Source organism: Delphinapterus leucas, chromosome 9 (genome assembly GCF_059928025.1).
Source record: "Delphinapterus leucas isolate spDelLeu-1000000601 "Yukka" chromosome 9, BTC_Dleu_Yukka2, whole genome shotgun sequence".
Classification (NCBI taxonomy): Eukaryota; Metazoa; Chordata; class Mammalia; order Artiodactyla; family Monodontidae; genus Delphinapterus; species Delphinapterus leucas.
In genome coordinates, this window is record NC_143137.1 from 12,325,514 (window position 1) to 12,352,446 (window position 26,933).

Consider the following 26,933-nt stretch of genomic DNA (forward strand, 5'->3'; position numbering starts at 1 on the left):
AATCATCTCAGTAGATGCACAAAAAGCTTTCAACAAAATTCCACACCCATTTATGATAAAAACATCATCCTCAATGCTGAAAAACTGAAACCATTTCCACTAAGATCAGGAACAAGACAAGGTTGCCCACTCTCACCACTATTATTCAACATAGTTTTGGAAGTTTTAGCCAGAGCAATCAGAGAAGAAAAAGAAATAAAAGGAATCCAAATTGGAAAAGCAGAAGTAAAACTGTCACTGTTTGCAGATGACATGATACTATATATACAGAATCCTAAAGATGCTACCAGAAAACTACTAGGACTAATCAATGAATTTGGTAAAGTAGCAGGATACAAAATTACTGCACAAAAATCTCTTGCATTCCTATATACTAACAACAAAAAATCTGAAAGAGAAATTAAGGAAACAATAGCAAAGATCAATAAAAGATCATTCCCATTTACCACTGCAGCAAAAAGAATAAAATACCTAGGAATAAACCTACCTATGGAGACAAAAGACCTGTATGTAGAAAACTATAAGACACTGATGAAAGAAATTAAATATGATACAAACAGATGGAGAGATATACCATGTTCTTGGATTGGAAGAATCAACATTGTGAAAATGACTATACTACCCAAAGCAATCTACAGATTCAATGCAATCCCTATCAAACTACCAATGGCGTTTTTCACAGAACTAGAACAAAAAATTTTACAATTTGTATGGAAACACAAAAGACCCCGTATAGCCAAAGCAAGCTTGAGAGAGAAAAACAGAGCTGGAGGAATCAGGCTCCCGGACTTCAGACTATACTACAAAGCTACAGTAAGCAAGACATTATGGTACTGGCACAAAAACAGAAATAGAGATCAATGGAACAGGACAGAAAGCCCAGAGATAAACCCATGCACATATGGTCACTTTTTTTTTTTTGCAGTACGCGGGCCTCTCACTGCTGTGGCCTCTCCCGTTGCGGAGCACAGGCTCCGGACGCGCAGGCTCAGCGGCCATGGCTCACGGGCCCAGCCACTCAGCGGCATGTGGGATCTTCCTGGGCCGGGGCACGAACCCGCGTCCCCTGCATCGGCAGGCAGACTCTCAACCACTGCACCACCAGGAAAGCCCCTGGTCACCTTATTTTTGATAAAGGAGGCAAGAATATACAATGGAGAAAAGACAGCCTCTTCAATAAGTGGTGCTGGGAAAACTGGACAGCTACATGTAAAAGAATGAAATTAGAGCACTCCCTAACACCATACACAAAAATAAACTCACAATGGATTAAAGACCTAAATGTAAGGCCAGACACTATCAAACTCTTAGAGGAAAACATAGGCAGAACACTCTATGACATAAATCACAGCAAGATCCTTTTTGACCCACCTCCTAGAGAAATGGAAATAAAAACAAAAATAAACAAATGGGACCTAATGAAACTTAAAAGCTTTTGCAGAGCAAAGGAAACCATAAACAAGATGAAAAGACAACCCTCAGAATGGGAGAAATATTTGCACATGAAGCAACTGACAAAGGATTAATCTCCACAATTTACAAGCAGCTCATGCAGCTCAATATCAAGAAAACAAACAACCCAATCCAGAAACGGGCAGAAGACCTAAATTGACATTTCTCCAAAGAAGATATACAGATTGCCAACAAACACATGAAAGGATGCGCAACATCACTTATCATTAGAGAAATGCAAATCAAAGCTACAATGAGATATCACCTCACACCGGTCAGAATGGCCATCATGAAAAAATCTACAAACAATAAATGCTGGAGAGGGTGTGGAGAAAAGGGAACCCTCTTGTACTGTTGGTGGGAATGTAAATTGATACAGCCACTATAGAGAACAGTATGGAGGTTCTTTAAAAAACTAAAACTAGAACTACCATACGACCCAGCAATCCCACTACTGGGCATATACCCTGAGAAAACCATAATTCAAAAAGAGTCATGTACCACAATGTTCATTGCAGTTCTATTTACAATAGCCAGGACATGGAAGCCACCTAAGTGTCCATCGACAGATGAATGGATAAAGATGTGGCACATATAAACAATGGAATATTACTCATCCATAAAAAGAAACGAAATTGAGTTATTGTAGTGAGGTGGATGGACCTAGAGTCTGCCATACAGAGTGAAGTAAGTCAGAAAGAGAAAAACAAATACCATGTGCTAACACATATATATAGAATCTAAAAAAAGAAAGAAAAAGCTTCTGAAGAACCTGGGGGCAGGACAGGAATAAAGACGCAGATGTAGAGAATGGACTTGAGCACACGGGGAGGGTGAAGGGTAAGCTGTGATGAAGTGAGAGAGTGGCATGGATATATATACACTACAAGATGTAAAATAGATAGCTAGTGAGAAGCAGCTGCATAGCACAGGGAGATCAGCTCGGTGCTTTGTGTCCACCTAGAGGGGTGGGAGGGAGACGCAAGAGGGATATATGTATGGGGATACATATATCCCTATACATATATGGGGATATATATATACTTATAGCTGATTCACTTTGTTATACAGCAGAAACTAACGCACCACTGTAAAGCAACTATACGCCAATAAAAATGTTAAAAAAATACACTTGCATGTGTGGAAAGCAATGTATGTACAGATATATGATCTTCACTGTAACATGATATATAACAGCAAAAGATTGCGAATAGTGTAGATATCTATAGAGAGAGGATGGAGTAAATTATGAAATAAAATAAAACTTAATATTATTCAAAATCATGATATGGTGGTTTTTTAAATAAAGATACACAAATTCTTCTATACTCTTCCCTTCAAGAGGTGGAGCCAAGCCCCCCATCCCTCACCCCATGAGAGTGGGCTGGACTTAGTGACTCACTTCTAACAAATAGAATACAGCAGAGCGGATGGTGTGTGATTCCCAAGCCTGGGATACAAAAGGCATTACATCTTCCTCCTTCCTCCTTCTCTTGGATCACTTCTTGGAGAAGCCAGCTGCCATGCCATAATGACGCTCAAGCAGACCTACAGAAAGGGCCAACAGCCAGCAAGGAACTGAGACCTCCTGTCAACAGCCATGTGAGTGAGGCATCTCAGAAGCAGATTCTCCAGCCCCAGTGAAGCCTTCACATGACAGCAGCCCTGGGCAGCATCCTGCCTGCAACCTCATGAGAGACCTTGAACCAGAACCACCTACCTAAGTATTCCTAACCTACAGCAATTGTAAGATAATAAATGTTCATTGCTTCAAGCTGTGAAATTTTGGGGTAATTTGTTATGCAGCAATAAATGATTAATATACATGGGTAAATATAACTTTTGAAAAAATATCACTTGCATTTTAAAAAATCTGTTTGCCTCCTATCAAAAGTCCTTTTGCATCATATTCAAATATGGCTACTGGCTCTATGGAACAACGATAATTACTTTCTAGCTATAGAAGAGAGACATTTCGTTAAACCTTAAAGAAAAAAAAAAACCCTCATCAGCATCATCTCATTCACCTTACTTCCCAAGTTATATGGATCTCAGTGGTGAAACCTATAATCTCAATTTGAAATGCAATTTAGAAAAAGATCAAAGAAAAAATATTTAAAAAAACTGTTACTCGGCAGTCTGTCATCAATCTTTGGTATTCTATTTCATATGACAAACATAAACTGTGCAATTTTAATAATAATCGCTACCCGTAATTGAGTAACGTTCTAAGAGGTTTACATAATCCATTGCATGTAATCTTTGTTATAACCCCCAGTGAGTTATTGCTACCATCTTCGGTTTCAGATGAGGAAGTTAAGCTTTAGCAAGGCCAAATGTCACACAGCTGATAATGAGTAAAGCCACAATTTGAATACCCGCCCTTTGGACCTCACAGCCAGAACTTGTAAGCACTACTCTGTATTCCATGTAATAATGCCCACAGTGTACTCCAGCTTAGGCTTTTGGTGAGATTGTGCTTTCGTCAAATAGTACCTGGGTCATTAACCAAGTACGTAGAACGTGTGTGGCACTGGGCGAAGCACTGAGGTGCATTATTTCATTTCGTCCCCACAACCACCCTCTAAGCTGAGACTGTATTATCCCCATTTGACAAATGAGCTAACTGAGCCTCAGAGACTCCAGATTGCCTGAGGTCCAGGCAGTCTGAATCCAAAGCCCACTTCCACATATGATGCAAGTACAGAAAACTTACACATTTGTGATGATAAAAGTTTTTAATTTAAGAGGATGGAGGATGCATGGGAGATGCCTGTGTCCTTCCAAAGACAACCTCCTGTTAGGAAGCTTACAGAAAAAAAAGGAAAGAATTCTGCAACATTTCAGTCTCCACAGCCCCTGGGGGGTTTCAAAGCGGTTTTCTAAGCATCTGTTGTAGTAGTCAATTCACTTGAAGTTTACAACCCACAGGACTGTTTTAAATTTTCTGTGAGAGCCAGGAGAACTGAGTTCCCCATGTTTATCAATCCTTTGTCTTTTGGCAGTTTATTTATTCACTCATCAATTATTTATTAAGCTCCTACAATGTGCCAAGCACTCTTCCAGGAGCTGGTTATGCAACAACAAACAAAAACGTAAAAATTCTTGCCCTCATGGGACTTATATTCCTATGGGTAGAAAAAAAGCGACAAAAAAATAAATGAATATGCTGTGGAGAAAAATAAAGCTTGGGTGGGGGGAGGACGAGGAACGTGAATGAGGGTTGCAATTTTAATTAGGCTGCTTAGAGAAAATCTCACAGAAAAGCTGCAAATTATTACTGTACATAAGTCGTGCAGACTCCAACGGTAATTTTTTCCTTGAATTAAAATGGTTATACGAATAATTGCCAAAGTTCATTTTCCTCGTACTGTTATAATCATTTAGGCAAAGTAGATGGGTAAAGCAGGTGGGGCCCAAACTACTGAGATGGCTATCTGAATTCATTAGGAAAAACTGGATAATCAATTTTCATTTTTTTCTGAATTATAGCCATTAGCTGATTTACATATGGCATTCTAAGCCTTTCTTTCAAAAATCCTTTGATAACACCAGGCAAGAGCTCTCGTGGAAAAGAGAGGGTTAGTTTTACAGAGGCTGAGAATAACTTGCAAAGAGGACCCCAGCAAGTCACGGCTATTCCTCAAAACTCCTGGGCAAAATTTACTGGCTTTGTACATTGTCATCTGGATATTTAGAGAATGGGAAGGAAGAAAGGAGCTAACGATCTTTTTCTCCCTAGTCTGGGCACATCCAAAGTGCAAAGATCTAAAAGCCAGCTTGACCCGACTTAGCTGCGTGGCCTTGGAAAAACTTGGGCCTCATTTTCCCCATCTGAACCCAAAGGGGTTGTGTCTAGAAGACAGCTATGACCTACGGTGACCCTAGCAGCAGGGAGTGCAAAGGCTTATCTGCTCCAGCACATTCTGCAGTTTTGGAAATTTTTAGATGGAAAATTTCTTCTTCTAGGGCCATCTAGTCCTTAGTATTCCATGCTCAGGGAGCAGTTCATAGAGTAACATTAATAGCCCATCAAAACTCTCATTTGTGAGGGATGCCGGATAATGAAAATCGTTGGCATCTGCGGAAGCGTGAGTGAAACAGCGATGAGCTATCTTCAGTTGGGGGTACAGGACAGAAGGTCCTCCATATCATTTGATCCTTCTCAGCACAGCAAACCAAAGACCCCTCCCTCTTCCTCCTACCTGCCCACCACACATACACACTGCTCCACACCGTGACAAAGAGCAATAGACAGTTTGGAGATCTGGAGGTCTCTTTAGCACCTGAAAGCTGCCATTCAGACCCTCCATCAGGAACCCATGGAAGCTTTTTGTAGTGAGACCTGTGGGACTGATCATGGTCTCCTGTTTCTCCAATTGTAACTCTCCCTTCTCACCTCCACGGACCATCAGAAAAGGAATGCCCACGTGTGTTTAGCTAGACTCTCAACAACTAGTGAGGATACCAGCCTCTCTTACTTTGTTTTACCAGAGAGGAGCCTGCAACAATCATCACCTTCCCCCTTCCCCTAGGCACTTTCATTCCATTTTGACAGGAGACAATTCAGAGCCGAGTCTTTCCCTTCAGAACCTCCTTCCAGACCCCACAGGAAATCACTACACACCAAAGCGTGCACACACCCCAATGCTTCAAACACACACACACACACACACACACTTTTAGACTCTTCCCCATAATAATTCTTTACTTGATCAATAAAGGCACCAAGGGCTTCCCTGATGGCGCAGTGGTTGAGAGTCCGCCTGCCGATGCAGGGGACATGGGTTCGTGCCCCGGTCCGGGAAGATCCCACGGGCCACGGAGCGGCTAGGCCCGTGAGCCATGGCCGCTGAGCCTGCACGTCTGGAGCCTGTGCTCCGCAACGGGAGAGGCCACAAGAGTGAGAGGCCCGCGTACCGCAAAAATAAGTAAATAAAAAAAAATAAATAAATAAAGGCACCAAACTCACAGGGATAGAAATATATAGATTTCTCAATTTCCTGACCGTGATGGGTTCTCTAAATACCACTTCTCAGTCACAGCTCCACATCCTTTTAGAGGAACATCCCCAAATGCCCTACTCTAACTTCCCAATTCCTTCCCCTCGCTTCCCCCACCTCATCTCAAGAATCAGAAAGAATTTCTACCAGTTACCTCACCCTGAATATTAAATCATTCATCACCACACAGACATGCACACACACATACATCCCAAGAAAAAAAGAGCTGAATTTTATTTACTATGTGTTTGTGTAATTTTGTGGTTTGTTATTGATGGTTTTTTTTGTCTGCGTTTAAGCAATTCACAAGGGCATTTGACTGAAAGAGATGAGCACAAGTCCAGGCACACTTGCACATATACATCTGTAGCCGTAAGAGAGCACACAGTTTAGGTACATACCTCATCACCCCCGCTGCTGCTCCCTTTCTCTGAAGGATGGGCTGGCAATCAAGGCAGAGCACAGTCCACAGAAAGCAGCCACAGCCCTGGTAACTGGTTACTGTACTGGTGTTAATAGAGTTCAAAAGCAAATGACGGCCCAGCTCTTTTTCAGGATCAGATTTGCTAGTTAATTAGTAATCAAGGTCTCCCTGAGGCAGTCATCCCTAAGACCTTAGGGCAAGAAGTAACCACCCTGACCCCTGGGGCACTGAATGTCTCTGCCGCAGTGAGGACGCTCCCTGTGCCTGGTAGCAGAACAAGACTGACACAAAGTGTAGATGATAAAGAGCAAAAAAAAAATGATCCTGGTACCCCAGAAGAGTCCCATCTCTCCCAATGACCTCTAATCTCATCCATTGATCTGTGTTTGAAGGAAATAATTCTGAAAATGTTTTCAAAATAGTTTCTTCTTTTCCTGCCTCTAGGAGGGGTACCCTTAAGCTTTTTTGTGTTAAAGAGACCCTTTGGCCATCCGGTACCTCCTAGGGTACCTCTCTTGGAATTACATTTTTTTAGAATTATATATATATATATATATATATATATGTTTTTGTTTTTGTTATTTTTTTGCCGTACGCAGGCCTCTCACTGTTGTGGCCTCTCCCGTTGCGGAGCACAGGCTCCGGACGCGCAGGCTCAGCGGCCATGGCTCACGGGCGCAGCCGCTCCACGGAATGTGGGATCTTCCCGGACCGGGGCACGAACCCGGGTCCCCTGCATCGGCAGGCGGACTCTCAACCACTGCGCCACCAGGGAAGCCCTTAGAATTACATTTTTAAATGCATGAGACAAAATACAAAATAAGCATACAAGAGAAACCAATTTCGTTGAATTACAGTTACTAGAATACTTTTTAAATTGTAGTAATGTATGTTGTATTAACTAGCAAATCTAGCAGCTGGTCTAATAGCTACTGCAGTTTCAAAATAGTGTAAACAGTACTTAGAGATTATCTTCAACATATAAAAGTACCCGTGACCTCTCTTGGAATCAGTCTTAGGTACTGCTCACACTACTGTGATTTGTGGCCTAACTTATATTTTGAAAGACATATTAAATGTCAGTATTTCAGCAAAGAAAAGAACATAAACACTTTCCCCTTCCAAGTTCACCTGCTCTCTGAATTAAATGCACAAACCCCAGGTTAAGAACTCCAGTCTATTGCTAGGCAGACCCTCCCTCAAAGTAGGGCAGTGTCCTTGCCTGGGTGCCACTCCAAGTGATGCCAGTAATCCATGAACCCATTATTGCCAGTCCCAAGGAAATAAGTACCAAAATTGAGGATAAATATTTAGAAGCTTCTATTGCCACTTGTCATGGTAACTTATGTCCACTGACCCTAATAATTAAAAACTGGAGTTTGTGTTTGTGTATATATATGTTTTAAAATTTTCTCTTTCTAGTAATTTATTTTTATGTTAAATTTACAAAAGTCTCAGTCTGTGACATAATGGAAATTTTTGTTTTTACAAAAACCTGATTTTTTACCACGGATCATTTTAAAAGCTCTGCTCAACTACTGTTATTCCTGGTCATTTGCTTTTATGGATCAGTGAAAATTCAAGAAAAACTTAGGCCAAGGGACCTAAATTTATAACCTGTGTATCACTGAGAAAAACTAAACAAATAACTAAATAAATAATGATCTATTATCATTATTTCATTGTGGACACAGACTATTAAAATGGAATGAATTTATCTTTTTGAAAAGTTCACTTTCTTGTCCTTATTTTTCTCATTTCATCGACCAACAGAGAAGGAAGCTCATCTCAGTGCTCTGTGATGACCTAAATGGGTGGGACTGGGGGGGGTGCAGTGGGAGGGAGGTCCAAGAGGGAGGAGACATAGGTATACATAGAGCTGATTCACTTCATTGTACAGCAGAAACTAACACAACATTGCAAAGCAATTATACTCCAATAAAAAAATTAAACAAATAAATAAAAAGGGAGTTCGCGATTGACATGGACACACTGCTATATTTAAAATGGATAACCAACAAGGACCTACTGTATAGCACAGGGAACCCTACTCAATATTCTGTAACAACCTAATTGGGGAAAGAATTTGAAAAAGAATAGGTACATGTATATACATAACTGAATCACTTTGCTGTACACCTGAAACTAACACAACATTGTTAACCAACTGTACTCCAATATAAAACGAAAAAGAAAAAAAAGAAATGTTGGGAACCAGTAAGACCTGCAGACCAGGTCTGATCTACTGCGTTTGTTTGGCATCACAATGACAAAGAATTTTGAACTAAAAGAGGAAGCAAAGGAAAACTAAGGTGTACGGAGGCCTGTTGGGTACTGACGCCTTTTGCCCACATTATCTCATCAGTATTCACAACGGCCTGACAGCTGCAAGGGTCTGAACTGCCATGCGGATACTTGTCCACTCTGCATCAGAGCCCACGCAGACCGTTTAGTATAAGCCCGAACAAATTTCAAAGACCACCACATACAGCCCCCTCATTTTACAGAGGGGGAGCCTCGGACCTAGCAATTTTGTGAGGTTTGCATTAGTCTAATAATGGAATGTAGTACGTGCGTGTTAACATTTAAAAGGGAAAAATTTTTGGCAGCTATATACTTTGCCCAAGGCCCTGTACTACTCACTGACTCTATGATGTTGCCTGACTAGAGCTTTTGAAAAGTGTAGCCACTGGATTTAAAAAAGAGATGATTCAGGACAGACCAATGTACAGAACTGTGATGCTGAGAGTGGTTTGTGACCCTGGTGACACAGCCTTACTTGAGCCTGAGGAGGTCAGGAAAACATGTCTGTCCGGGAGCCATGGGGGCCATGCAACTATGAGAGCCAGTAATGTGAGGACAAACCCTCCTCCTCAGAACTCTCCAGCCAAGCCCCTTCCCCAGACCCCGTGGCCCCATGTCTGGATCATGCAGGAGTTCGGGGGCCTCCTCCCTCCTTCCAACCCCTGAAAATACGATAACCACTTCCTAAACACAAGTCAATTCAATGTTTAGTTATTATACGTGTGCTATAAACAAGCAGCTATCAGAATAGCAATGACAGCAATATTTATGGAACACTGATATGGCCCATGCATTATGTTAAATAAGTCACAGGCATGATTTCAATTTCTCCTCATAATTACACTACGAGGCAGTGACTGTTATCACCCCAGTTTTACAGCTGAGAACCCTGAGGCACAAAGAGCGACTTCCCAAAGGCTGTGTAACTAACAAGAGGTGAAACCAGAACGCAAGCGCAGGCAGTCTGGTCGAGCCTACGCTGGAACACAAACGTGAGTGCTGCCTCCATAACCTCACAGCCAAGAGCATGTAAGAAGTCAAACGGCTACGCTACAAAAGACAAGGCAGCACTGACAAATGTCATTGGAAAAAGAACACTCCCATTGGGGAGGGACAGGAAAGAAAGAAATTAAAGGCCAAGATAGATGGGAGTGGGAAAGGAGGAGAGACGTTAAGATTTTGGGGGCTAAGGGATCAGCATAAGCAAGGCACAGAAGTAAGAAAGAATGGGACCTGCTTCAGAAACTGCAGCAGAAAGACGAGGGAAGACAGTTGTGGGAAAGTCAGGAACATTATTGGAAAAGTACCCTAGAGTCGCCGCATCACCGAGATTCTGTTAACAAGAAGACTTCCACCAGCAACAGGGACCCATCACAGGCTGTCATAAACATGAAATAGATTTCTGAGCCTAGGATTTCTCTGCCTAGGACTCAACGTGCAGGATTATCTGTCTCTGTGAGTCTTTACTCAGAATATTACTTCTTCCCACACCTCCAAACAGAACAAGACATATCCATAGGGAACACTGAGAGCTGTACAAGCTGCATGTCCACTGGAGTGGCCCAAAAGTATGGAACTCTGCCACCCTGAGATCCTCCATGGGCATTCCCTGAAGACCAAAGAGTCAGTGGATCACAGTCAATCCTGGGCAAGAACACCCGTCTCTCCCTGTGCAACTTTCCCAAAACAAAACTTTATTCAGGCTTCTCTTCTAAAACCTAAAATAGCCATGGTCTAGTTCTCACGATAAATCGCACTTTTCTCTCTTTAAGGCCCTCACTGTCATTTTGACTCCACTACTCCAGTGTTTTTCACTATGCACCAGTCAACTTGGCTCATGGCTGTTTCTGCATTTTTGCCTGAGGGCAGCCCTCCACCAGGGCTGTGTCTACATCCTCTTGTCCTCTGTTTTCTGTGAAAACCCCTCTCCTATTGCAAAGCCAAGTTTAAAATCCACTTGGTCATGAAATTTTCTCCAAACACTCAATTCACATTGACGTTTCCTCTTTTCTGAACTACTGAAGTTAATAGTACATTCAAGAATAGTGTTCTGTCTTATGGGTGAACATACCCCAAAGTGCTCAGGGGAAAGCTAGCCTCTCATCAAGTCCCTGCTGGCTGAGTTCCCTCAGAGTCTCCCCAAAGTCAGACCCACGTGAGGAGCCTATTCTGACCTCCTGAGTGGAGAAGGGACAGCTGGGCCCCAGTGTGTGTTCTCCATCCTCCTAGCATTGAACATGGCAATGGATTCTCCCTTCTTGGAATAAAATCCTTATGAAAAGATATTCATCGGTCTGGATTTTACCAGCAATGGACTGTGGGTGGGTTAGATAATCCTGAAAGTATTCCTAAATAAGCTTATTAAAATCTGAAACAGGTAGATGTAACACTGAAGTCAAGTTAAATCATCTCTTGGACACTGTTTCCATGTTAAGTCTTCAGCTGGTGATTTAGTAGTCCCCTGCATGGTGTCATAGAAAGAGCATGGGGTTTGGAAACAAACTAGCTGGGGTCTGAATATTGGATTCTCTGCTTACTTTCCACAGACCTTGGGCAGTCATTTCAATGCTCTGAAGCTCAATTGCCCTCTCTGTACATTAGGGGTGAGAATATGTGTGACATATATTAGTTTGTGCCTAAGCTGAGATAATAAGTCCCTGATATCCAGTGTCGTTTTCCCAGTCCCTCCCTAACTTGTCTTTTCTGAAAATAAAGTCAAATAAAACCCAGCAAGCGGTCGCATTAGCTTAAATTCTGTTAACAACTCCTCCTTCAGTTCATCCACCCCCAGGAAGAGCCTCACTAGCCTGGGCCGGAGGAGGTGTTCTCTTGCATCCATGGACCACCGACAGACAAGTGCTGAGCATCAGTGCCTCCCACGGGGAACCACAGGCTGAGGGGGAAAAGCAGCCCAGCCCATGACTTTGTTCTCCATGGCTCCTTAACATTCCTTCTTCCCCCATCTCTCCCCACCCCACCACTCCCAAGCACATGCCATCTCCACACCTTCTTGTCACAAAGCATCTTTCACAGCCTCCACAGCCTACAAAATTGTATAAATTGTACCTCTTTCTTTTTATCGCAACCGAGTTCCTTCTTTCATTCCCAAAATAAGCTCTTCACATCAGACGCTATCTGGCAACGGAGAAGTTGCTTAGAGAGTAATTTCCCTGCCCAGAAATGTTCAAAGAAAGGTGAAAATAAAAGAGACTTATACTGGGCATTACAACATTTCCTTCTCTTATGAAATACCTATTATTCAGCAGTTTTACACGACCTTTCACCCTTTCCTACCTCACCCCCACAGACAGGAATACGTGCAGACACCGGTGTGAGTCCAAGGAGAGAGTTATTAGGAATAATATATTACTTAGTATTCACCTGTTAGTAATAAAACTTTATATCTGTATAATACATTGCAGTTTTCAGAGCACTTTAATCTGTATTATCTCTCTGATCACACAAAGAAATAGAGCAGGAATTTTTAATCCCCATGTATAATGAGGAAACAAACTAAGAAAAATGATTTGCTAAAGGTCACTCAAATACTGGCCAAGTCGAACTAGTGCTAACTTAGTTTCAATCTAGTAACCCAGCGTTCACAGAGTCTGAAGTCGGTAAATCCAGAAATTGCTTTTTCAGACTAAGTACTTGTTCATTCATTCAACAGATTCAAAGTTCACTCTCCACCACGTATCCCAAAGAGGAAAGCTCAGATCCCATCCGTTATCAAATTCTACCATCCTCCCCTCACAGATGGATACTTCTCTTAAGTCCAAAGCTTGTCCTAGAGATTTCTACCATTTCCTCCATGGCTCCCCTACCCCACGTCCAGGGAACCGGCCCAATCCTGTAAGGGACCCCAATACAGTCCTAACTCACCAGTTACAGCTGACTGGACCAGCACTGTACAGCTGATCCAACCTGGTCCAATTGGATTCTCTCTCCCGGAAATTAGGATTTGAGACACAGAGTCTGAATCATATTCAGGCTGTGGGATCATGTCATGTTACTGAGAGGCAGAAATTAAGGTTTTACTGAAAATACCTGTTTCCCCAAAGGAGAACAGGATAGACATATGGAAAGAAGCAGGAGTAAGAGATTATTCAAACCCAAAGAAGAAAAAGTAAAGAAACTAGCTACCAGTATTTTTCCTATTTCTGTTAAGACCAATACACAACAGAATTTCAGGTGATTCTCCTGCTTCTTCACCAAAATACTACTTCTACAATTACTACCACCACTGCTTCTACTACTAACCACCATCATCACCACCATCATCACCACCACCACCATCACCGCCATCACCATCACCATTATCACCATCAATACCACCATTATCACCATCACCACCACCACCACCATCACCACCACCATCACCACCATCACCACCACCACCACCACCATTATCACCACCACCACCATTATCACCATCACCACCACCACCATCACCACCATCACCACCACCATCACCACCACCACCACCATTATCACCACCACCACCACCATTATCACCATCACCACCGCCACCATCACCACCATCATCACCACCATTACCACCGCCACCATCACTACCACCATCATCACCACCATCACCACCACCACCACCATCACCACCATCACCACCACCACCACCATCACCACCATTACCACCACCACCACCATCATCACCACCACCACCATCACCATTATCACCATCACCACCACCATCACCACCATTACCACCACCACCACCATCATCACCACCATCACCACCATCACCATCACCATTATCACCATCAATACCACCATTATCACCATCACCACCATCACCACCACCACCATTACCACCACCACCACCACCATCATCACCACCATCACCATCACCATTATCACCATCAATACCACCATTATCACCATCACCACCACCACCATCACCACCATCACCACCACCACCACCACCACCACCACCACCATCACCATCACCACCATCATCACCACCATTACCACCGCCACCATCACTACCACCATCATCACCACCACCATCACCACCATCACCACCACCACCACCATCACCACCACCACCACCATCACCACCACCACCACCACCACCACCACCATCACCATCACCACCATCATCACCACCATTACCACCGCCACCATCACTACCACCATCATCACCACCACCATCACCATCACCACCACCACCACCATAACCACCACCACCACCATCACCACCATTACCACCACCACCACCACCATCATCACCACCATCACCATCACCATTATCACCATCAATACCACCATCACCACCATCACCACCACCACCACCACCATTATCACCACCACCACCACCATTATCACCACCACCATCACCATCACCACCGCCACCATCACCACCATCACCACCATTACCACCGCCACCATCACTACCACCATCATCACCACCACCATCACCATCACCACCATCACCATCACCACCACCACCACCACCAGCATCACCATCACCAGCATCACCATCACCAGCATCCCTTCCTGCAGCCATGTACTGTGAGTTTCTATACCTGGCAACCAAATAGTCTCTGATGGCCCTGCTATGGCAGGCTCTCATTGTCTCCCTCTGTCCAGTGTAAATGCTTTCAACAGAAATTTCTAACTACTCCAGTCCAACCTACAAGCAACATATTGTCAACACTTTGCTGACTTCTACAACCACTTGCAATTGTAGGACCTTCAAATCCCCACCAAGTCCCTCTGAATTATATGGCCTCCCTATAGAATTGTGCCTTTTAGTTCAGGAATACATGTAATCTAGGGGTATGTGGTGACACACTGAGAGGTACATAACACATCTTCTTGGAAAATCAACTTTAGTCAAAGTCCTTGGAGAGGAATAGGCAATTTGAATCAATATTTGGAATTATGAAAAATATGGCAGTATAAAGTAATGGCATGCATAATTTTTTTCAACATAAAACACTGAATTTACAGAAATTTTCCTGTGAGCCTGCTTCCCGCAGGTCCCCACCCCAGGGGAAACTGTGAAAAGAAAGCCATAGGGAATGTCTTAAGGGCGCCAATAATGTCTCACAGCCACACACAGGCTCTGGCTGTTGTTGTTGCCCTCTTCTCTGGCTTGCCCTCTCTCCCCCACACACTCCCTCACCATCTGCTCTCTGGGAATCTCCGTGTCACACCATCTCCCTTGTCTCTGCTAGACAGTGACCCTCGAAGTGTCACTGCTGCTCCGTGCTCTCTTCCTTTCGCCATTACAGAGAAACAGAACAGGGCTGATGTCATCCAGCGTCTCACAGCTCTATCAGCTTTTACTTAAAACCTCCTCTTCCATAATTCATATTAGTGGACAAAATAAAGCTCAGAAAGGGGCCTGAGCACCTTCTAAAGCAATCCCTACCCACAGGTCCCTGCTGGGGAAAGTGACCCAAGTATGTCCCTAATCACAAGACTCCATGCTGGCACCTGTGCTGACTGGACCTGGGCCGGGCACTAACCCAAGACAGCCAGTCCTTCAACTGACTGGCATCTCCAGACACCGCCCGCCGTGTGAGCACCAGACAACCCAGATTCTCCTTCTGAATGGAACGCAGAGAATCTGCAGCAGGATCGGTTAGTAGCAAGAGCAAAACTGAAAGGTAGAGCAACAGAAATAAGCTGTGTGAGACCATCTTTACCCTCATCTCCCCTGGCGTGACCTCTCTGCCCTCCTCCCTCTGACAGTTCAAAATGGACAGGATATGCTTTAAATGCAGGAAGCAGAGACGTCCTTCCTTTTGTTTCCTCTCTTGCGCTTCCTGTTTTCTGCCTCTTCGTGACAAACGAACCTAGACACAGGGCAGGCTGCCTTTCCCTCAATGGTCCACTTCCTCGCTTCACATCCCCAGATGGGCAAATGGACTCAGAGCCCTTCTCACAGGCAAGTTATCAGTTAGTCATTGCGTTCAGCTTCCAGTCACAGTGGCCCAAGCATTGTGACTTAAAGACAGAAAGATATTACCTTTCTCACTTTCTCTGCTCTCTCTGGAGCACAGTAGTCACTGGTGTGGTTTCACAAACTCAAAAACTTAGGATTGAGATTCTCTTGGCTTTTCGCTCATGGTTGGAGCTCCAACCATAACATCTTAGTTCAGGCACAGAAAGAAGAAAAGGAGGCAAGGGCTTTCTAAAAAATCCCATCCAATGTCTTCTTCTTGTGTCTCACTGGCTACTCTTATCTGAAAGAAAGATGGGAAATGCAGTTTATTTTTAGTTAATATTGACATACCCAATAACACAGGGGTTCTGTTGGCAATGAAAAGGAGAGAACTAATAGTCTGCAGGCAATTAGCAATAACTACCATGAACAGAATGGCAAGTTGGATGCGTGGATTCTGCCTAGGTCTGCTGCATGCTCCAAACCAAGTTGTACCAGAGTTCCACCTTGGGAGCTTTCAGACGCTGGTCTAGCTTTCAATAAAGTAACACACGCCCTACACCCCATTTCCCTGCTGCTCCTCTCATGTAATCGGAGTGATTGGCAGAGCTGGATTTGTGAATTCCCGGGACTCTTGGCTACATGCCATCTAAAAGCATCAACATTCTAACTCCTCACTTAGTAACCTTGGCCAAGATATCTAACTAACCCTCCTGAAACTCCACTTTGTCATCAGTAAAATGGAAGTATCACTACACTCTTCACACAGCAACTCTGAGATTAAAGGACATTCAGCCTGCCATAGCATGATAAATGGTGTCTAAAATTTCACTTCTGTGACATACGCGTCACATTATTGCAAGAGTAAATCAATGACTGGGGTGAGCCTGCACGGAGAGCAGGCCAGGAATTCCAGGTCTCACAGTGGTCTGGCGCCACCTCGTGGCAGCTGTTGAGTAATGACAGGAAGATTCTGGATCCCAAGCTGGCTTTGACTTGGGAAAATGGGAGGGATTACATGACTCTTCAGTTCGATTATCTGGGGAGTTCGGAGACACAAGACTCATCCGCAGGTGCCATGCTTCCTAAGAGCAACTTTCTGTTGCTGTTCTTTCCCACTGGTCTCAGACAACCCTCTGAGGCAGGAGATAGACAGGCCCCAGGCTGAGCAGCTGGAGTCTGTCCCCTGTGGACAGATACTCCAAGATAAAGATTATGGCAGGGGCAGGGAGGACCTGAGTGCCGCCCAGATAAAAGATAAAGAGACTACATATTTCCATTCTTGAGGTCAAGGAGACTTACCCAACTACACAGGAGCAGAAAGGCTCCTCGGGGGCCAAAAAGGGAGGGGGCGCCACCCCATAATAGGTGGTGTCAACCTTCCCATAGGCCTCTGTGCTGGAATCCATCTTGGCTAAGAGATGCACAGGCACACAGGGGAGGACCCGGAGTTAAACCAAATACGGACTCAGAGCCAGGCAAAGCGAGATGATTGGCCAGAGGAAACCCAGAAGAAATGCCCACATAAGTGATTCAAACCACCACGGAGGTGCGACTCTCTCTCTGAGCCAGCCCGTGTGCGCCTATTCACAGGTACTTTTTTCCTCCTAATAAACACTTTACTTGTTTCACTACTTTCCATTTCTTTGCTGAAATTTATTTCTACAAAGCAGACAAGCCAGGGACTTCTCACTGGCCACTGGCCCTCATGGTCTAGTGGCTAGGATTCAGCGCTCTCACTGCTGTGGCCTGACTTCAATCTCTGGTCAGGGAACTGAGACCTTGCTTCAAGCCACTGCAGGCCGAGGCCACCCAAGATCACCTCCATAACTGTCTAACCACAGGGTAAGAACTGAAGCCAGTCCCTAGGTAGGAATGGGGGCAGGTGCCAGACGAGAAGAAGCCAATCATGGATCACTTTATATTATAATTCTCACAGAAGTGAAAGAAACAGTCTTGGTCAGGAGCCCAGCCCCTCCAGTCTCACCTGCTACAAGGCAGCACTGGCCTCGTCTCACCCGTCAGAGCACAGGGCTCCTTCCTACCCTGGCACCTTCCTGGGGGCAATATCCTCCATCGTCACCATGGCCCTACTTCAGAACAACACCATCCCAGTCATCCGTTTCCTGTCAGCTGTCTGTCCCGTTAACATTAAATTGTTTCTTTCAGTTACCTCTCTTATCTCAAGTCGTTTAGCCGTACTTTCCCATCTAAATTAAAATGATCTCTCTCCCTGAGGAATACACTCTTTCACATATAAACTGCCATTTCTTCACAATTCCTTTCTCAAGGCCTCATGGGACTTCCCTGCTGTCTCTCCCCCTCCACGCCTTTGCTTTGCATCTAGATAATTAAGTAGGTGAGGGAGAGTGAGGTTGCAGGGACTGAGGAATCTCAGCTCAGTGATGTTCAAACAGGAAGCTCACTTTGTTCTCAGAAATGTACATACTTTCTTACAATAGCCAAGATATGAAAGCAACCTAAGTGCCCATCAACACATGAATGGATAAAGAAGATGTGATGTGTGTGTGTGTGTGTGTGTATATATATACATATATATATATATATATAGAGAGAGAGAGAGAGAGAGAGAGAGAGAGGGAGAGAGAGTGTGTGAAATACTACTCAGCCATAAAAAAGAGTGAAATTTTGCCATTTGCAACAACATAGATGGACCTGGAGAGTATTCTGCTTAGCGAAATAAGTCAGAGAGCAACCAATATTGTATGTTTTCACTTACATGTGAAACCTATATATATTTGGTGAGAACATTTAAGTTTTACTCTCTAAGCAAATGTTATTTATACAATTCAGTGTTATACATTGTATGTTATACACTGGATCCTCAGACTTTATTTGTACCCTTTTACCAACCTTTCCTTATTTCTCCCACCTCCCAACCACTGGCAATCACTGTTTTACTCTTTGTTTCTATGTTCGACTCTTTTTCTCGTATTCCACGTACAGTAGAAGTGATACCACACACTATTTGTCTTTCTCTGTCCGGCTTATTTCACTTCGCACAATGTCCTCATGGTCCATCCATGTTGTCGCAAATCACAGGGCTCCCTTTTTCTCATGCCTGAATAATATTCCACCGTATCCATTCATCCATTAATGGACCCTTGGGTTGTTGCCATATCTTGGCTATTGTGAATAATGCTGCAATGAACATGGGAATGAGGACACATCTTTGAGATCCTTTTGCATTCCCTTTGGATATATACCCAGAAGAGGAACTGCTGGCTCATATGATAGTTCTATAACTAGCATTTATTGGTTGGACATCATGTGCCAAGCACAATCCCAGTCATGTTACATGTGTCAATTCAGGTCATCCTCCCAACCCTCTGAGGTAGGTATTATTTTGTTCGTCATCTCTACCTCATATGAGATGAGCGAAGAGGGTTCAATCACTTGCCAAGTTCTCACAGAGAGGAAGCAGCAGAGCCAGGCCTTGACCTGAAAGAGCCTGGCTCTAGAGCCCACACTCTGAACCCAGAGCGCCCTTCAGAGGAGGACATCTGAGAAAGAACAGAGGCCCTGATTATGTACGCAGGACCCTCTAGGCCACTGTGAAAACTTGGCTGATACGGTGAAGGAGATGGGGGGCCCTGAAAGGTTTGAACAGAGCAATGACATGATCTTAGTTATATGTTAACAGGATCACTATTGCCGCTTTGTAGTAAGTGGGGTGTGGGTGGTGGGATGGGAAGCAGACAGAGCAGTTGTAAGGCTTCGGCAATGATCCAGGCCAGATACCCACCCCCTACCCCTTCATAGCAAGATGCTGGCCTTGTTCATGTTAATACTCCTCTTGCCAAGCACAGTACCTGGCATAATAATGATGGTTGAATGAAATCTTTGGCAATGGCGGTCACACTAGTCATACAGGGGAGGAACCATGCACTTGTCCATATTAAAAACATAGTCTATGATCAGTCACCCTCAGGGGTGATAGAAGGCATGCAAATGGAAAGAGGCACCATCTCAAACCCTAGTTCACAGAGAATATATGCTTTGTCTGCTGCCAGTCTCCTTAAAACCCATGAGCAAATCCTGCTCTCCTCTCCACTCATGTGGGTCCAGATGGGCATGCGAAACTGGGTTTGGGAAATCAAGACCTTGTCTTATTTGCATCCCTCATGCCAGGCCATGGTCCTCTGGGAAGGCTGTTGTTACAGAAACACCTGGGTTTATTCAAAGCTTCTGCATCACCCAAGAGATAGAACCATCACTCTTCTACTCTTATGATGAGCCTTTGTGTGTATCCAAGAGATATTCTAAAGCAACAATATCCCTCTAAGTTTACTGTCAGAACTTTTTATGCACTCACTCTGGGATAGCTCTAGAGCAAGAGCCGGATGTCTTGCGAAGGAAAGGTCGTGGCTCAGAATGTACACTTACCCTTCTCTGCTGGGCGGTATTTGAGTCTTAGATTAGCCAAGTAAGAAGAGACACCATGGTGACTCTGACTGCCACTGTAGCTGTGCCCTATAAAGTCAGGAATGCATTTCTGTTCTTTTCAGTCCTGGAGTTTGCAGTAGGGATCCTGGTCAATGCCTTCATTTTCTTGATGGATTTTTGGGTCGTGGTGAGGAGGTGGCCACTGAGCAACTGTGATCTTGTCCTACTGAATCTCAGCCTCACCTGGCTTTTCCTGCACGGGCTGCTCTTTCTGGATGCCATCCAGCTTACTCACTTCCAGTCGATAAAAGACCCACTGGGCCTCTGCTACCAGACCATCCTCATGCTCTGGATGCTCGTAAATCAAGCTGGCCTCTGGCTCACCACTTGCCTTAGTCTCCTCTACTGCTCCAAGACTGTCCATTTCTTTCACACCTTCCTCCTCCGCTTGGCAAGCTGGATCTCCAGGAAGATCCCCCAGATGCTCCTGGGTGCAATTTTTTCCTCCTGTGTCTGCATTGTTCTCTATTTGTGGGACTTTTTCAATAGATCTCACTTCTCAGTTGCAACCATGCTACTCATGAATAACAATACTCAATTCAGAAACTGAGAAAACTCAATTTCTTTCATTCCTTCCTCTTCTGCAGCCTGGGGTCCATCCCTTCTTTCTTGCTTTTTCTGGTTTCTTCTGTGGTGCTGATTGTCTCCCTGGGGAGTCACATGAGGACAAGGAGGGCTAAAACCAGAGACCCTCGGGACCCCAGCCTGGAGGCCCACATCAAAGCACTCGGGTCTCGTCTCTTTCTTCTGCCTGTATGTGGTGTCCTTCTGCGCTGGCTTCATCTCGGTGCCTTTGCTGATGCTGTGGCACAACAAGAGCGGGGTCATGGTCTGTGCAGGGATACTGGCAGCCTGCCCCTCGGGCAAACAGTCATCCTGATCTCAGGCAATGCCAAGCTGAAGAGAGCTGTGGAGACCATTCTGCTCCGGGCTCAGAGCAGCCTAAAGGTAAGGGCGGACCGCAAGGCAGATCCCAGGATGCCAGATCTATGTTGAGAGTGGACACGAAACGGGCTCTTCATAACTATGCCTCTGATTGTTCACAAAGCCTTCAGAAACCGATTCCAATTTCTTTTCTAAAGTATAACTCCAAGTCTCTCTACTTTACATCCATGATCCCACCCACAGTAGAATAAAATAATTAAAGCTCTACACATGGCCTAGGCAAGTAGAATGGCACTGGTTGTCTAGGTGTGTCTTGATAAAATGAACAAAATAGAGAAGTGAAGTACTCAGTGTAAATTCTTTGTATACGATAGCTTACTAGTGCTTGGTATGAGCCAAACCATGAGAAATCACCTCTTATGAAATGGTATCTAAATCCCAAGATAGCAGGGTTGGTTTTTCACATGACTGCTATTTCTTAACATGAGTGCTAGTGGGACTTCCCCGGTGGTCCAGTGGTTAAGACTCCGTGCTCCCAATGCAGGGGCCCTGGATTCGATCCCTGGTCAGGGAACTAGATCCCGCAAGCCGCAACTAAGATCTGGCACAGCCAAATAAATAAATATTTTTTTAAAAGAATAGGTGCTAGCATATAATATTTAAACATATTCACTACTATGGCAATTATATTATCCTCCTCAAGCTCCACAATATTCATGGAAACATAGATATGAAAAGACAAACTTGGAAGAACAATGATGTCATCACTTCAGCTTCAAGAGGTACTACATTAAAACGCCTACAGGAACCGGAGGATGGGTCATTTTGCCTGAAAATGCACTGATTCAGAAATGTACATTCACCTGCTTTAGAGTGGGAGAAAAAGACAGGTAGATACTTGCTCAGTGGGTGCCCTGGATGTCAAAGCCTGTGTGTGTCTCCTGGCTCTACTCCACTTGCTCACGAGGACAGTGCTTTGCCTGGTACCAAGCACCGGTCAGTCTAGTTGGGGAACCTACCAAAATAGCCTCGCTAAAAGGCCCATTTGTGGAGACCGGCATTCTCTGCCTGCCTGCACAGGAATCTAGCCGGGAAGGCTTTCCTCAAATCACATCCTAAATGGCTCAGCAGAGAGAAAGGTATACCAGACATAGATCTTTATGGGCTTCAAACCAGCCCAGCCTGGTTCTGCCGGCTGTGGGTGCTGCTGAGTGCTGCTTCCTCCTCCCAGGACCTGTTCTTGATAACTCCACTCCCTCCTCTCAGTTCTCCCAAGTTACCCTTTTTGCCACCTCCAATGGCTGCAAAATTTGTGCCTTCCTCTGGTTTCCTTTCCTTGGTGGACACCAAAGTTGTCCTAGGTTTTCCTCAAAGACAGTGGTCTCCCCACTCTTGGCTGCACATTAAAATTGCCCGGGGAGCTTTTAAAACCTCAATGCCCAGGCCATTAGGAGTGGAATTACTGTGTCATAAAGTTGATGTACATTTAGCTTTACAAGAAACTGCTAGAGTTTTCCAGAGCGATTCTAGCATTTCATGCTCCCATCAACAATGTAGGAGAGTTGTTCTACATTTTCACCACATTTGGTATTGTCAGTCTTTTTTAATTTGGGCCATTCTAGTGGAGGTGAATGGTATCTCGATCTCGTTGTGGTTTTAATTTGCATTTCCCTGACAACTAGTAATATGGAGCACCTTTTCATATGGTCCATGGCCATCTGAACATCTTCTATTATAAAGCTACTATTTGACTTGTTTGCCCCTTTTTTAATATTCAGTTGTCTTTTTATTATTTCTTTGTAGAATTTTATTGATCTGCAGCATTTGTGTGTCTGTATGTTCTTAAAATATATATATATATATATATATATAAAATATTCAGCCTGTAAAAAACTAAAAATAGAGTTACCATATGATCCAGCAATCCCACTCCCAGACATATATCCAGAAAAGATGAAAACTCTAATTCAAAAAGATACACGAACCCCAATGTTCATAGCAGCACTATTTACAATAGCCAAGACATGGAAGCAACCTAAATGTCCACTGACAGACGAATGGACAAATAAGATGTGTTATATATATAAATACAATGGAATATTACTCAGCCATAAGAAAGAATCCACTTCCAGCAACATGGACTGACCTAGAGATTATCATACTAAGTGAAGTAAGTCAGACAAAGACAAATATCATATGATATCACTTATATGTAGAATCTTAAAAAATGATACAAATGACTTATTTACAAAGCAGAACAGACTCACAGACATAGAAAACAAACTTATGGTTACCAAAGGGGAAAGGGGGCAGGGAGGGATAAATTAGGAGTCTGGGATTAGCAAATACAAACTACTACGTATAAAATAGATAAACAACAAGGCCCTACTATAGTATAGCACAGGGAACTATATTCAATATCTTGTAATAAACTACAATGGAAAAAAATATTTAGTCTAACAATCTATGAACAGGATATAGCTCTTCATTTATTTGTCTATAATTTCTCTCAGCAATATTTTATAGTTTTTAGTGTGGAGGTCTTGCATGTCTTTTGATAAAATTATCCCTAGATATTTAATATTTTATAATGTTACATACAGTAATGTTAAATGGGGTATTTAAATTTTCATATTTTAATTATTTGCTGCTAGTTTATAAGATTTTTGTACATTAACCATGTATCCTGTCACTTTCCTAAATGAATTTAATAGTGCCAATAGTTTATTGTAGGTTCTTTGAAATTTCATACTGAAACAATCATGGCATCAGAAAATAAGAGAACTTATATCTCCCTTCTCAATCTTTATGGCCTTTATTTAACTTATTTCACTGGCTAGAACCATCAGTACAATCTTGATTAGAAGTAATGTGAGTATACATTCTGTCTCTTTCCTGATCTTACAAAGAAAACATTATTTCATCATTGAGTATAATATCAGCTGTAGATCTCTTATAGATCTCCTTTATCAGATTAAGAAAGGCCATTTTTATTGCTAGTATGCTAAGAATTTTTATCAATGGAGGTTGAATTCATTGAAACGAGGGAATGGTTTCTCTCCTCTATTTTGTTAACACAGTGATTTATATTGAAAAACTTTTGCATGTTAAATCAGTCTTGCATTCCTGGGATAAGTCCCAATTAGTCATAATGTATTATTTTTATATGTTGCTCTATTTGACTTGCTAACATATTGTTAAGAATCTTTGCATCTATCTTAGTATGTACTATTAACAACTTTTATTCTTGGTAGACTATATTTGTTACTTGCCCTTTCAAAGAGAATCTGTCGGTTATAAACTTTATGAGTCCTCTATGTCTAAAATTGTTTGCCTAGCTAAAATAGGTTAGCTGAGTATAGAATTCTACATTCAAGTTTATCTTAATTATATGAAGATATTGCTACTTTGTCTTCTCAACAACAGTATTACTAATGTTATTCTATTTCTCATCCCTTTGTAGTTTATTTTTTTCTATGTAAAGTTTCTCCTCAGAAGTGAATTTCTTTCCATTATTTTCTTAAGTTTCATTTTATTGTTTCTAGTTATGGGGTTCTTCTGTTTGTTTTTCAATCTTGCTTGGTAGCCAGAAAAACCTTTAATCTTAGGAGTCATGTTTTCTTCACTTTTGGAAAATTCTTGGTCATATTTCTTTAATATTATCTCACCTCTATTCTCTCTCTTTTTTCCTTCTGAAACTTCTTTTAGCTGAATATTTAGGTTCTGGACCTATTCTTGTCTTTGACTTTTCTTTAATATTTTCAGTATTTTGGGACATGTTCAGGGAAGTTTCTCAGCTCTGTTTTCTAGCACATTTTTTAATCCCTTTGTTTTTTTTTAATTAAAATACTTTTTAATTAATAGAATTTTTATTTTGTTCTTCTTCATAAGCACCTGTTCTTTATCATGTTTGGTTCTAACTCTTTGAAGCTAGTTTTTGGAAGAAGTTACCTCCTTTGGCTCTTTGAGAACATTAAATATTACTTTAAAATCCTTTCTAGGCTGCATTATGACCTTTAATTCCTAGGTTATATGTTCTTTTGGAGGTTGAGTTTATCTGTGTTTCCGTAAAGACATTGGTGTTACTTAGCAGTTTTGTCATTCTTAGCTGTTTGTACAGGAATTCTTTCCACACTCTGTGGCAGGAATTTCTCCTAGTGTAGTGGCTTCACAATTGTGCAGATACTAACCTTGAAGATGACTTAGCTTTAGATTTGTCTGCTGGGCAGAGACATATCAGAATTTGTTTCCAAGAAACACAGCCCTAGTTCCCGCTTCACGATAGTAAAGCAGCAGACTCTGTGGTGGTTTTGAGTTTGTTTTACTCTTTAAGAAATGCTTCTCCGGGGCTTCCCTGGTGGCGCAGTGGTTGAGAGTCCGCCTGCCGATGCGGGGGACACGGGTTCGTGCCCCGGTCCGGGAAGATCCCACATGCCGCGGAGCAACTAAGCCCGTGCACCACAACTACTGACCCTGTGCTCTAGAACCTGTGCTCCGCAATAAAGAGAAGCCACTGCCAAGAGAAGCCCGCGCACGGCAGCGAAGAGTAGCCCCCGCTCACCGCAACTAAAAGAAAGCCCGTGCACAGCAACGAGGACCCAACACGGACAAAAATAAAATAAGTAAATAAATTAATTTACATTAAACAAAAAAAAAAGAGTAAGGGCAAAATAAAAACTTTAAAAAAAAAAAAAAAAAGAAATGCTTCTCCAATTCTGGTTCATGAAACTTTCTCTTACTTGAGTGTGGCTAAGAATTTGTTCATTTAAAAAATATGCATATATCATTTTAATGGGTTTTGTGTAGAAGGGAGATATTTTATCAAATTTCTCATGTGCCACCTTGAACTTAAAAAGAATCACTGATATTTCTAGTTTTCTAAAATATTTTGTAAAGAATAAGAATTATTTTTAACATCCTTTCAGCAACGACTGAGTTAAATATTACTGTACCCTCTGTTGTGTTGACATGATATATTACATCAGTGACTTCTGAAGAGAAGTATGAGTGCCTCAGTAGCTGTTTGCTTGCTTTATGTTAAAGAATATTTTAATAGTTCCTATGGGGTACTTTTTATTTATTTTGTATTCCTTTGTTTTGTTTTCCACTTCCTCATTCTTTTAAAAGCGAGGTCTACTTAAGTCTGGTATTAGAATTTGTATGAGTGGATTTCCCTAGATCTAGTTTTATCTTCAAATGATGACTGGAAGAATATTTCTCTGACCTTACTATTTCACTCAGACTTTGGTCTGAAGAGCTGGTTGCTGTGTTAAACATTTAGTTAAATTTCTAGTATTTAGTTGTCATTTATCACATTATTTTTCCTAAATTTTCCTGCTTTTCTGTTGGGTCATTTCTCTTTGTGTGGGGAAGTATATTCCTGGAAAAGTTGAAATTGATTATTATATTTCAACTGAGTAATAGTCTCTTTTTTTCCTAGAGAAAAACCATAATACTATTTTTGAAATGAAATGCACCTGTTGGTCTA

General features: G+C 42.7%; 2 protein-coding genes across 6 annotated transcripts in view; one reads left to right on the forward strand and one right to left on the reverse strand.

Annotated features, from left to right (window-relative positions):
* Positions 1-12,363, reverse strand: part of MGAM (maltase-glucoamylase) — a 103,116-nt gene extending 90,753 nt beyond the window's left edge. For 4 of the 5 annotated variants that reach the window (XR_002645360.2, XM_022579303.2, XM_022579320.2 and 1 more), the window contains exon 1: positions 12,250-12,363. The gene's annotated coding sequence lies outside the window, so the exon portion shown is untranslated. Of the gene's footprint in view, positions 1-6,163; positions 6,185-12,249 lie in introns of those variants that run through there. The other variant, XM_089917294.1, reaches the window with a different exon arrangement.
* An 8,055-nt stretch (positions 12,364-20,418) lies between these two features.
* Positions 20,419-22,127, forward strand: TAS2R38 (taste 2 receptor member 38). The gene is given in 4 exon segments (XM_022579338.3): positions 20,419-21,099; positions 21,102-21,288; positions 21,290-21,423; positions 21,426-22,127. Coding segments are annotated over 4 exon segments (996 nt in total). The 5' UTR covers positions 20,419-20,555; the 3' UTR covers positions 21,557-22,127.
* Positions 22,128-26,933: the final 4,806 nt, after the last annotated feature.